This window comes from Macaca fascicularis, chromosome 20 (assembly GCF_037993035.2).
Source record: "Macaca fascicularis isolate 582-1 chromosome 20, T2T-MFA8v1.1".
Classification (NCBI taxonomy): Eukaryota; Metazoa; Chordata; class Mammalia; order Primates; family Cercopithecidae; genus Macaca; species Macaca fascicularis.
In genome coordinates this window covers 4329031-4341877 of record NC_088394.1, presented here as the reverse complement: position 1 = coordinate 4341877, position 12847 = coordinate 4329031, and the positions used below count along the sequence as shown (strand labels likewise).

The window sequence follows — 12847 nt, the reverse complement described above, 5'->3', positions numbered from 1 at the left end:
TGACCCCATTTCCCAATAAAGCCACATACTTGGGGCACCAGGGGTTAGGACTTCATATCTTTTGTGGGGACACAATTCACTTCATAACCCCTCAGAACCATCCAGTCTGACAGAAGCTGCCCCCCTGAATGCTCTCAGCCCACCCCCCGCCCGCTGCTCTGGACCTTAGTGAGTAGGGAGGAAAGGACACAGGCTGAGGGTCATCCAGGTGTCCCGCAGAGGCAGGCGGCGTGTGGGGTGGTGAGGACGACAGCCCATGGAAGATGCCATTCTGCATAGGAACTGCAGGTCTCATGGGGACCGAGCCTCCTGTTCACTCTCATGGGAAAGGTTCGAGCACTGGGGCTGAGCGCAGATCTCAGAGCTGCGGTGATGGCGCTGAATGGGACGGAGAGAGGCAGAGGCCCTGGGCCAAGGCCCCCACCCTGCCAGTGGGCGGGTGGGACACTCACTGTCACTGCTCCCCTTGGCCAGGCTGGACACCAACCAGTTCCAGGACCCCGTGATGGAGCTGCTGGGCAGCGTGCTGAGTGGGAAGGACTGTCGCATTCAGAAGATCAGGTAATGCAGACCCAGGGGACCCCCAGGGTGCCCACAGTCTTGTGGGGTATGGAACCCTCTTCTCATCATCCTCTACTCAGCAGGCCAGTGGTGCTGCCACGGAGAGGTGTCTTGGAGCATGTGGCTCCAGATGCAGCCTGCTTGTTTCTGCCCAATTCCAGAAAGTGCCAGAGGCTCAGGTGCCTCATCAGGAGGAAGAGGGAGGTGACCTGGCCGAGGACTTGACACCGTTGTGTACGGGCAGGTGTTTCCACAGCACTGCATGTGCTGACATAATACCAAGCACAATGTTCTCTAAGCACCTCTCCAAGTTTGCTGTCCAACAGCATTCTAGGCACAGGATTGCATTTTTTCCCCACCGAGACAGAGTCTTGCTCTACTGCCCAGGCTGGAGTGCAGTGGCACGATCTCGGCTCACTGGTTCTTACCTCACTGGAGGCAGGTAACCTCTGCTTCCCAGGTTCAAGCAATTCTCCAGCCCCAGCCTCCTGAGTAGCTGGGATTACAGGCACCCACCACCACGCCTGGCTAGTTTTTGTATTTTTAGTAGAGATGGGGTTTCACCATGTTGGCCAGGCTGGTCTCGAACTCCTGACCTCGTGATCCACCTGCCTCGGCCTTCCAAAGTGCTGGGATTACTGGCGTGAGCTACTGCACCCAGCCAATTGCATTTATAATTAAAATTTTAAATTTCAAATTTAATTTAATTTCAAATTTAATTATAAATCAGTTTAAGCAATTTTTAATTAAAACTGCATCTTGTGGCCAGGCGTGGTGGCTCGCACCTGTAATTCCAGCAGTTTGGGAGGCCGAGGCGGGCGGATCACGAGGTCAGGAGATTGAGACCATCCTGGCTAACACGGTGAAACCTCGTCTCTACTAAAAATTAGCTGGGCGTGGTGGCAGGCGCCTATAGTCCCAGCTACTCAGGAAGCTGAGGCAGGAGAATGGTGTGAACCTGGGAGGTGGAGCTTGCAGTGAGCTGAGATCGCGCCACTGCACTCCAGCCTGGGCAACAGAGCGAGACTGTGTCTCAAAAAGCAAAACAAACAAAAAACCTTGCATCTTGTAATTAGACAAAAGTTCACATGCTGAATGTGAGCTTATGAAATCTCTCCTGGAGTAACATTCCTGGATCTGAGAAACTACACACACCCAAGGTTTGTGGTTGAATCGATGTGATTGATCCTCTAAGGGTGGCTGTTGGAGACCTAGGGAGGTGAGTTTAGAGAAGAGAACCCCAGGGGTAATTTTTTTTTTTTTTTTTTTTTTTTTTTTGAGACAGAGTCTCACTCTGTTGCCCAGGCTGGAGTGCAGTGACACTATCTTGGCTCATTGCAAGCTCCACCTCTCAGGTTCAAGCCATTCTCCTGTCTCAGCCTCCCAAGTAGCTGGAACTACAGGCACCTACCACCACGCCCAGCTAATTTTTGTATTTTTAGTAGAGACAGGGTTTCATTATATTGGCCAAGCTGGTCTCAAACTCCTGACCTCAGGTGATCCATCTGCCTCAGCCTCCCAAAATGCGGGGATTACAGGTGTGAGCCATCGCACCCAAGGGTAATTCTTCATTCTCATACAAGCCTCTGGGTTCTGAAATAATCTTTTTTGTTTTTTTTTTCTTGAGACAGAGTCTTGCTCTGTCGCCCAGGCTGGAGTGCAGTGGCGCCATCTCGGCTCATTGCAAGCTCCGCCTCCCGGGTTCACACCATTCTCCTGCCTCAGCTTCCCGAGTAACTGCTACTGTAGGTGCCCGCCACCTCGCCCAGCTATTTTTTTGTGTTTTTAGTAGAGATGGGGTTTCACCGTGTTAGCCAGGATGGTCTCGATCTCCTGACCTCATGATCCACCCGCCTCGGCCTCCCAAAGTACTGGGATTACAGATGTGAGCCACCACGCCCGGCTGAAATAATCTTTATCTGAGTTAATGGCAATTTAGACTGATTCAGGAACAAAAATAAATCACTGGGGAGTGTGGTTAGAGGTGTAGGCTCTGTGTGAGTTTGAACAAGTCATTTCTGTGCCTAAAGAGGGTAAAAATGGGGTTAGAAGGGTATCTAGGCCAGGGGCGGTGGCTCACGCCTTTAATCCCAGCCCTTTGGGAGACTGAGGCCGGTGAATCACTTGAGGTCAGGAGTTCGAGACCAGCCTGGTCAAAGTGGCAAAACTCTGTCTCTACTAAAAATACAAAAATTAGCAGGGCGTGGTAGTGGGTGCGTGTAATCCCTGCTACTCAGGAGGCTAAGACAGGAGAATTGCTTAAGTCCGGGAGGTAGAGGTTGCAGTGAGCCAAGATTGCACCACTGCACTCCAGCCTGAGTGACAGAGCAAGACTCCGTCTCACAAAAAAAAAAAAAAGAAGAAGAAGAAGAAAAGAAAAAGAATGACAAATTCTCATTATTAATACTTTTTTTTCCTTTGTGAGAGCCCCCAGCATTTTTTTTTTTTTTTTTTTTTTTTTTTTTTTTTTTTGAGACGGAGTCTCGCTCTGTCGCCCAGGCTGGAGTGCTGTGGCCGGATCTCAGCTCACTGCAAGCTCCGCCTCCCGGGTTCCCGCCATTCTCCTGGCTCAGCCTCCCGAGTAGCTGGGACTACAGGCGCCCGCCACCTCGCCCGGCTAGTTTTTTGTATTTTTTAGTAGAGATGGGGTTTCACCGTGTTAGCCAGGATGGTCTCGATCTCCTGACCTCGTGATCCGCCCATCTCGGCCTCCCAAAGTGCTGGGATTACAGGCTTGAGCCACCGCGCCCGGCCAACCCCCAGCATTTTTAGCACATGACAAAATAGCCAACTTTTAGTTTTGCTTAAAGGAGGCTAGGTAGTGCTCAGAAATTATTCGGGGGCTAGGCACAGTGGCTCTTTCCTATAATACTAGCAATCTGGAAGGTGGGGGAATTATCTGAGGCCAGGAGTTCAACACCAACCTGGGAAACATATGGCAAGATGCCATCTTTACTAAAAATAAAAATAAAAGTAAATTATTCTGAATGAAGTCAAAAATCTCTTCTCTGGCCACATGCTCTTCTTTACCTCTCTGTAGTTGATCCTCAGTGCCACATCTCTATTTCAACTATCAATTAAATACAACTTATAAAATACCATAAAGTCTCAGGGGATGGAAGCACTTTAGAATTTGAGAACATTTATATAGAGGTGGCCTGGGCGAATGCTGTGAATTGAAGTTCTCTGAAAAGGAATTTAGAGAAAAGAGACTTTATTCCAGTGAACAGTTTGCTTGAATATAGCTTGAAAAGTACCAGGCCGGGTTCAGTGGCTCATGCCTATAATTCCAGCACTTTGGGAGGCCAAGGCAGGAGGATCGTTTGGGCCCAGGAGTTTGAAACCAGCCTGGGCAACATAGTAAAACCCTGTCTCTGCAAAAAATTAAAAAACTAGCCAGGTGTGGTGGCATGCACCTCTGTTTCCAGCTACTTGGGAGGCTGAAGTGGGAGGATTCTTGAGCTCGGGAGTTCGAGGTTACTGTGACCCATGATCGTGCCACTGCACTCCAGCCTGGGTGACAGAATGAGATCCTGTCTGAAAAAAGAAAAAGAAGAGCACCAGCCTGGGGATTCTAATTGAACTACTATATCTCATGGGGCTGAATGCCTACAAACGGCAAAGAGCCTAGACAGCTACTATTTCTGCAACTGGAAACATGAAGCAACGCTGTTGATCCATCACCATATTCCCAGAACCATGCTCTCAAGGCAGATCAAGATGTGCTTTTTTTTTTTTTTTTTTTTTTTTTTAAAGCTAATTTTAAATAACTCTACTATTTGCCATTTTGCACTAGAAAAGAGGCTAGGATCAGCAGTGTGCCTAAATTCATTTGTACCAGTTCACAAGAGCTGATTGTTAAATTTTCAGGAATTTTGCAAGCTGGATGTGCTTGAACTTAGTGTTGGTGGGAGTATTTATACCGTGGAAATTGGCAAATGCTACAAATCAGTTTGGTAGCATTTGTTTTTGCATTTGCTTTTTGTTTTGTTGTTGTTTTGGGACATGGTCTCACTCTGTCGCTTAGGCTGGAGCGCAGTGATGTCACTGATCATGACTCACTGCAGCCTCTACCTCCTGGGCTAAATCCTCCTTCCTCAGCCTCCTAAGTAGCTTGGACTACAGGTGTGCCACCACACCTGGCTAATTTTTATGTTTTTTTTGTAAAGACAAGATCTTCCTATGTTGCCCAGGCTAGTCTGAAACTCCTGGTTTCAAGTGATGCTCCCACCTTGGCCTCCCAAAGTGCTAGGATTGTATAGGCATGAGCCACCATGCACAGCCCAGTTTTTGAAATTTTGTTTTTCCTGGGAGCCAGTTTACCAGCACACCACTGGCTGCCATCTGCATGTTAGGCTTCTGAGATTTCCATTTTCTTTGCTGTGCTGTTTGTGTAGAAGCTGTTGTGCTGGATTCTGGTTAAACTTTTTTCTGGGACCCTTTGCCATGGTGAGGGTCTGTCCTCCCACTCTGGCCCTATGCTGCCCAGGCTCAGGAGATCTGCTGTGCCTGGCATTCTGCTCCAGGGGTCACCTCATCTCCAGCTGTGTCCAGACCCTGATGATGTGGGGAGGCCCACAGGAATAATCATGGGCACGGTGTTGAGGAAGAGGCCATGAGATGTGCATGCCCAAAATAACCACTCCTCTCCCTTTCCTTGGGCAGCTTGGCAGAGAACCAGATCAGTAACAAAGGGGCCAAAGCTCTGGCCAGATCCCTCCTGGTCAACAGAAGTCTGACCTCTCTGGAGTAAGTAGGACAACCAAGGCCGAACCTTTGCCATTGGAACCAGAAGAGTTGTGAGGCATCTCGTGAAGTCCCCTCCCCTCGTAGGAAATGACTGGGGTCTTACCTGTCTGTTCGTCCCTGATTCCCATGATTCAGCCCCTGGGTAGCATCTGGACATAACACCCATACTTCATTTGGAGTAGCTTCTAAGACTCCTGTGGGAGTAAGACACAAGGAGGCCACACCTTAGCGCACATGCCTTCCTGGTGGGACGGAAGGACAGCCGGGCAGAACCATGGCTCCTTAGTTGCTGGGCTCCAGCCAGGGACACACCAGATGTTTGGCCCTACATCTGGGGCCATGATTCTCATCTCCACATTTGGCCCAAGCCCACTAGTCCATCAGGTCCTGCTTTCTTTCCCCCCAACACCTGGGACAGGCTTGGGGAAACTCCTTCCTGGTTCATATAAGGATCTCTGCCCCGGTTCCACCAAACATGAGATCCTAAGCCCTCAGACATTCACTTAGAGGATCATGAATTTCAAGGTCAATGCAGTTTGTTTCCCCTTCCCTGCCTGGGAAACAGATGGAGGCGTCTCTTTCTCTCTTCCTCCTTCAGCCTCCGCGGTAACTCCATTGGACCACAAGGGGCCAAGGCGCTGGCAGATGCTCTGAAGATCAACCGCACCCTGACCTCTCTGAGGTGTGTGTCACCTGTTCCCTGTCTTGTGACCCCAAGAGAGGGCCCAGAAAACCCTCTCCTCAGGCACCAACTATGAGAATGGGAGGTGATTCCTGATGGCAGGCATGGGGCTGGGCGCAGTGGCTCACACCTGTAATCCCAACCCTTTGGGAGGCTGAGACAGGTGGATTGCTTGAGGTCAGGAGTTTGTCAGCAGCCTGGCCAACGTGGCAAAACGCCATCTCTACTAAAATACAAAAATTAGCTGGCGTGGTGGCAGGTGCCTGTAATCCCAGCAACTTCGGAGGCTAAGGTAGGAGAATCGCTTGAGCCTGGGAAGCAGAGATTGCAGTAAGCCAGGATCGCGCCACTACACTCCAGCCTGTGTGACTGACAGAGTAAAACTCCGTCTCAAAACAAGCAAACAGGCCGGGCGCGGTGGCTTACGCCTGTAATCCCAGCACTTTGGGAGGCCGAGGTGGGTGGATCACGAGGTCAGGAGATCGAGACCATCCTGGCTAACACGGTGAAACCCCATCTCTACTAAAAATGCAAAAAATTAGGGCCGGGCGCGGTGGCTTACGCCTGTAATCCCAGCACTTTGGGAGGCCGAGGTGGGTGGATCACGAGGTCAGGAGATCGAGACCATCCTGGCTAACCCGGTGAAACCCCGTCTCTACTAAAAAATACAAAAAAAAACTAGCCGGGCGAGGTGGCGGGCGCCTGTAGTCCCAGCTACTCGGGAGGCTAAGGCAGGAGAATGGCGTGAACCCGGGAGGCGGAGCTTGCAGTGAGCTGAGATCCGGCCACTGCACTCCAGCCTGGGCGACAGAGCGAGACTCTGTCTCAAAAAAAAAAAAAAAGGCCGGGCGTGGTGGCTCAAGCCTGTAATCCCAGCACTTTGGGAGGCCGAGACGGGCGGATCATGAGGTCAGGAGATCGAGACCATCCTGGCTAATACGGTGAAACCCCGTCTCTACTAAAAAATACAAAAAACTAGCCGGGCGAAGTGGCGGGTGCCTGTAGTCCCAGCTACTCGGGAGGCTGAGGCTGGAGAATGGCGTGAACCCGGGAGGCGGAGCTTGCAGTGAGCTGAGATCCGGCCACTGCACTCCAGCCTGGGTGACAGAGCAAGACTCCGTCTCAAACAAACAAACAAAAAATAAATAAATTAGCCGAGCGAGGCTGCAGGCGCCTGTAGTCCCAGCTACTCGGGAGGCTGAGGCAGGAGAATGGCGTGAACCCGGGAGGCGGAGCTTGCAGTGAGCCAAGATCGCGCCACTGCACTCCAGCCTGGGCGACTGAGCGAGACTCCATCTCAAAAAAAGAAAAAAGAAAAAAAAAAAGAAACAAGCAAACAAACAAAGATGGCAGGCATGGGATACTGACTTCCATCCCACTGGGTTCTGGGGATCTTGTGCCCTAAACAAGTTTCCAGGCTCCAGCTCTTCCCTAGACTTTGAGCTTGTGTGTGTGGCCCGAGCAGGGGACAGATGTGTGATGTGGTTTGTTATGTCTCTCTCTCTTTTTCTTTTGAAACGGAGTCTTTCTTTGTCATCCAGGCTGGAGTGCAGTGGCGCAATCTTGGCTCACTGCAACCTCGGCCTCCCAAGTTTAAGCGATTCTCCTGCCTCAGCCTTCCAAGTATCTGGGATTATAAGCACCTGCCACCAAGCCCGGTTAATTTTTTTGTATTTTCAGTAGAGACGAGGTTTCACCATGTTGGCCAGGCTGGTCTTGAGCTCCCGCACTCAAGCCATCTGCCTGCCTTGGCCTCCCAAAGTGCTGGGATTACAGGCATGAGTCACTGAGCCCAGCCCGTTGTATCGCTTTTAAGAGCCTGTGGTTGTATCTATCATTAGTTGAGTGGGTACCGCTTTTCTGTTCTGTTTTCATTTATTTATTTATTTTTATTAGGGTGAAATTCATGTACCATAAAATTGACTGTTTTAGGCAGGTCCCAGAGGCTGACGCCTGTAATCCCAGGCCTTTGGGAGGCCAAGGCGGGTGGATCACTTGAGGTTGGGAGTTCGAGACCAGCCTGGCCAACATGGTAAAACCTCATCTCTACTAAAAAAAAAAAAAAAAAAAAAAAGTTCAAAAAGTTAGCCAGGCATGGTGGCAGGTGCCTGTGGTCCTAGCTACTCAGGAGGCTGAGGTTGAGTTGAGCCTGGGAGGCGGATCGCGCCACTGCACTCCAGCCTGGGCAACAGAGTGAGACTCCATCTAAAAACACCTGTTTTCAAGTGTACAGTTCAGTGACATTTAGCACATTCACAATGTTGTGCCACCATCACATCTGTCCAGTTCAGAATATTTTCATCACCCCTGAAGGAGACCTCATACCCACAAGCAGTCACTTCCCATTCTCCCCTTTCCCCAGCCCCTTGCAATCACCAATCTGCTTCCCATTTCTAAGGATTTACCTATACTGGACATTTCATGTAAATAGATTTATATAGTCCAGCCTTTGGTGGCCGGTTTTCTTCATTGAGCATGATGTTTTTAAGCTTCTTCTGTGTGGTACCATGTGTCAATGCTTCCTTCCATTTTATTTTAACTTTTTTTTTTTTTTTTTTTTTTAAAGACAGAGTCTCACTCTGTCACCCAGCCTGGAGTGCAGTGGCATGTTCTTAGCTCACTGCATCCTCTGCCTCCTGGGTTCAAGCGCTTCTCCTGTCTCAGTCTCCTGAGTAACTGGGACTACAGGCATGTGCTACCACACCCAGCTAATTTTTGTATTTTTAGTAGAGATGGGGTTTCACCATGTTGGCCAGGCTGGTCTCGAACTGCTGACCTCAAGTGATCCACCCACCTTGATATCCCAAAGTGCTGGGATTACAGGTGTGAGCCACTGCACCCAGCCTCTTCCCTCGATTTTAAGGCTGAATCATATTCTGTGGGATGGACAGACCATGATGTGTTGAGCCATTCACCCAATGACGGCCATTTGGGTTGTCTCCACCTTTTGGTTATATGAATAACGCTGCTGTGAACACTGGTGAATAAGACTTTCGGTGCCTGTTTTCAATTCTTTTGAGTATATACCTAGGAATGGAATTGCTGGGTCACATGGTCAACCCATGTTTAACCTTCTAAGGACCTGCCAGACCATGTTCCACAGAGAGCAGACCTTTTTGCATTCCCATCAGCAGTGTTGCAGTTTCTCCATATTCTCACCAACACTTGGATCCTGTGTCTTTCAGCTGTAATGAGGATGATTGATGACCCTGTTGTGGTTATTCAGAGAGCTTGTTCCCAGGTGGCAGGCAGATGCTTAGCAACCCAAAGAAAAACCTAAGCTCCAGGCAGTGGTGCAAAGGGTCAACTGCTCTCCCTGCATGGTGGGCAGTGAGGGCACATAGTGGTCAGAACCCCTTGCTCCATAGAGGTGCCCCCACTGCAGAGACGGTTCAGGCCACTGGGTTCCAGCTTCTGTTCCATCAGTGATGCGCCTCTTCTTGTCTCTGCAGCCTCCAAGGCAACACTGTCAGGGATGATGGGGCCAGGTCCATGGCTGAGGCCTTGGCCTCCAACCGGACCCTTTCCGTGCTGCAGTGAGTGGACACGTCTCCTCTCTCCTCTCCTCTCCCCTCCTTCTCTCCCTTCTCCCTCCTCCTCCAAGGGCCTCTCTGCCTATTACCCGCTAGGAAGAATGGATGGGGCTAGGACCTGAGGCCTTCTGACCCATCTGGATGGCCTCTGGAAAACCTGATGCCCACTGCTTTTCAAGAGAGCAGGTGTTGGGGAAATAATTAAAAATAAAACCTCCAGGCTGTGTGCAGGGACTCATGCCTGTAATCCCAGTACTTTAGGAGGCCAAGGCAGGCGGATCACTTGAGGTCAGGAGTTTGAGATCAGCCAGGCCAAAATAGTGAAACACCGTCTCTATTTAAAAAATAAAAATAAAAATAAAAATAAATAACTAGGCGGGGTGGTGCAAGGCTGTAGTCCCAGCTACTTGGGAGGCTAAGTTGAGAGAATCTCTTGAACCCTGGAGGCAGAGGGTGCAGTGAGCTGAGACTGTGCCACTGCACTCCAGCCTGGGCGACAGCAAGACTCTGTCTCAAAAAATAAAATTAAAATATAAAATAAAATAATAAAATATAAAATAAAATACCTCCTACCAACCCACAAATGTAGGAAGGAATACAACAATTAGTGGATAAACATTAAACTGACTGCACAGTGCATCAGGGCAACCCACGAATGAGAGTGTAAAGACAGAAGCTCGCTTTTCTAGAGCCAAGCCGATGTCCTCAGGCAAGAGGGCCAGGCAGCACCATTTGCCGTTTATCCTAAATACACCGGATAATTGGAGTGGCCATTTGTGGTCCCTAATTGCCTTTATCCAAAGGAAAAGCAAAGCTTCTTTTATCTTTTTGACATGCAGGTACTTTGGAGCTTCAAGCCAGATGCCTAGCCTAATTCCCACGAAGGCAGGGAAAGAGGGACTCTATCTTCCTTAACGTTTACATTTCAAAGAGATGGCTCCAAACCCTTATAAAAGACATTCCCAGGCTGTGAAACTGGCCAGAGGCTGATTTTGCTTTTAAAAAGATTTACATACATCTTAAAGGGACAGAGGCAGCATGTGCAACCTCAAGTCTTTCTCAGGAAATGCTCTAAGAAAATGGGGGTGGTGCGGAGTCTCTTTCCTTTTTGGAACCAGGGAAAATTACATTTTTGAAGATTTGTATTTAGCCTCACACAGGAGGGGTCCTGCCTGTCTGTCCTTGTAGGATGAGGACAGGGTTTCTCCTGTGCTGTCTCCCTCCACCAGATTTAGTGCAAGAGGAAGTAGCTTTTTCAGAAGAGGAACCTAAGCCAGGGTCTCCCTAGGGAGGTTTCTTTTTTTTTCTTTTTTTCTTTTTTGTTTCTTTTTTTTTTTTTTTTTTTTTTTTTTTTTTGAGACGGAGTCTCCCTCTATTGCCAGCTGGAGTGCTGGCAATAGAGGTGGATCTCGTCTCACTGCAACCTCTGCCTCCCTGGTTCAAGTGATCCTCCTGCCTCAGCCTCCCAAGTTGCTGGTACTACAGGTGCACGCCACCACGCCCCACTAATTTTTGTATTTTTAGTAGAGACGGAGTTTCACCATGTTGGCCAAGATAGTCTCGATCTGTTGACCTCGTGATCCGCCCACCTTGGCCTCCCAAAGTGCTGGGATTACAGGCGTGAGCCACTGTACCCGGCCCCTAGGGAGGTTTCTTGGGGTGGGAGGCAGCCTGCTGGTCTAGATGGGAGGCAGATTGGCGGGTGAGGCACCAGAGAGACTTGTCCATGGAGTTCCCCACTCGGGAGGTTGTTGGGCATTATCAGCTGATAATCTGATCTCTGCTTTCTACCCCTTGCAAGGGAGGTTCAGCTGTTCTGACCCCTTACTCTCCCTCATCATAACGTCGGTCCATTATCACTTAGGCAACAATCCAAAGACCTATCTGGAGAACCCTCTCCCCGCCTGCTCCAGTAAATGAAGAGGGCACACTAGTTGTCCCTGACCTTGAACGTTGGTCTGGGAATGGCTGTAACCAGCCTTTCTAAAGGACCCCTCTCTTTTCTCCCACAGCCTGCAGAAGAACAGCATTGGGCCCATGGGAGCCCAGCGGATGGCAAATGCCTTGAAGCAGAACAGGAGTCTGAAAGAGCTCATGTGAGACACATGAAAGGCCCACACTAGTATCCTCAGTCCAGCACAATGCCCAACCCAGCACAAATATTTGTGAGCCTGAGGATGGATGGATGAATGGATGAATGGATGGATGAATGGATGGATGGATGGGTGAATGGATGGATGAATGGGTGGATGGATGGATGGGTGGGTAGGTGGAAGGGTGGCTGGGTAAATGGATGGATGGATGGATGGATGGATGGATGGATGGATGGATGGATGAATGGGTGAATGAATGGATACACTGATGAGTGGATGGATGGATGGATAAGTGGACTGACAGATGAGTGAGTGGATAGATGGATGGATGGTTAAATGGGTGTACGGGTGGGTGGATGGATGGATGGGTGGGTAGGGGTGGATGGGTAGGTGGGTGGATGGATGGATGGATGGATGGGTGAACGGGTGAATGAATCGATAAATGAATGAGTGGATGGATGGATGAGTGGATTGATGGATGGGCGAATGGATAGATGGATGGATGGTTGAATGAATGAGTGGATGAATGGCTGAGTGGATGGATGGATGGATGGATGGATGGATGAGTGGATGGATGGGTGGATGACTGGATGGATAAATGAATTGATGGGTGAGTGGACTGAGGGATGGGTGAATGGATGGATGGGTGGATGGATGGCTGGGTGGGTGGGTGGATGGATGGATGGGTGGGTGGATGGATGTGTGGGGGGTGGATGGATGGATGGTTGAATGAATGAGCGAATGGATGGATGGATAGATAGATGGATGGTTGAATGAATGGATGGATGGTTGAATGAATGGATGGACGGTTGAATAAATGGATGGATGGATGGATGAGTGGATGGATGGATGGATGGGTGGATGACTGGATGAAAGGATGAATTGATGGGCAGATTGGTGGATGGGTGAATGGATGGATGGATGGTTGAATAAATGAGTGGATGAATGGGTGAGTGGGTAGATGGAGGGATGGATGGATGGGTGGGTATGTGGATGAATGGGTAGATGAGTAGATAAATGGATGGTTGAATGGGTGAATAGGTAGGTGGATGGGTGGGTAGAGATGGATGGGTGGATAGGTGGATGGGTACATGAATGGATGGATGGGTGAATGGGTGAGTGGATAGATAAATGGGTAAGTGGATGAATGGACAGGTCAGTGGATAGATGGATGGTTGAATGAATGAGTGGATGAATGGGTGAGTGGATGGATGGATAGATGGATGGAT

At 49.5% G+C, this 12847-nt stretch overlaps 1 protein-coding gene across 11 annotated transcripts in view; it reads left to right on the top strand.

The window, feature by feature from the left end:
- The window catches only part of NLRC3 (NLR family CARD domain containing 3), a 40566-nt gene that overhangs the window by 15858 nt on the left and 11861 nt on the right, over positions 1–12847 (top strand). For all 11 annotated transcript variants that reach the window (XM_045381480.3, XM_045381478.3, XM_045381476.3 and 8 more), the window contains 5 exons: positions 475–561; positions 5227–5310; positions 5909–5992; positions 9445–9528; positions 11538–11621. In XM_045381480.3, coding sequence (XP_045237415.2) covers positions 475–561; positions 5227–5310; positions 5909–5992; positions 9445–9528; positions 11538–11621 — 423 coding nt within the window. The remainder of the gene's footprint in view (positions 1–474; positions 562–5226; positions 5311–5908; positions 5993–9444; positions 9529–11537; positions 11622–12847) is intronic.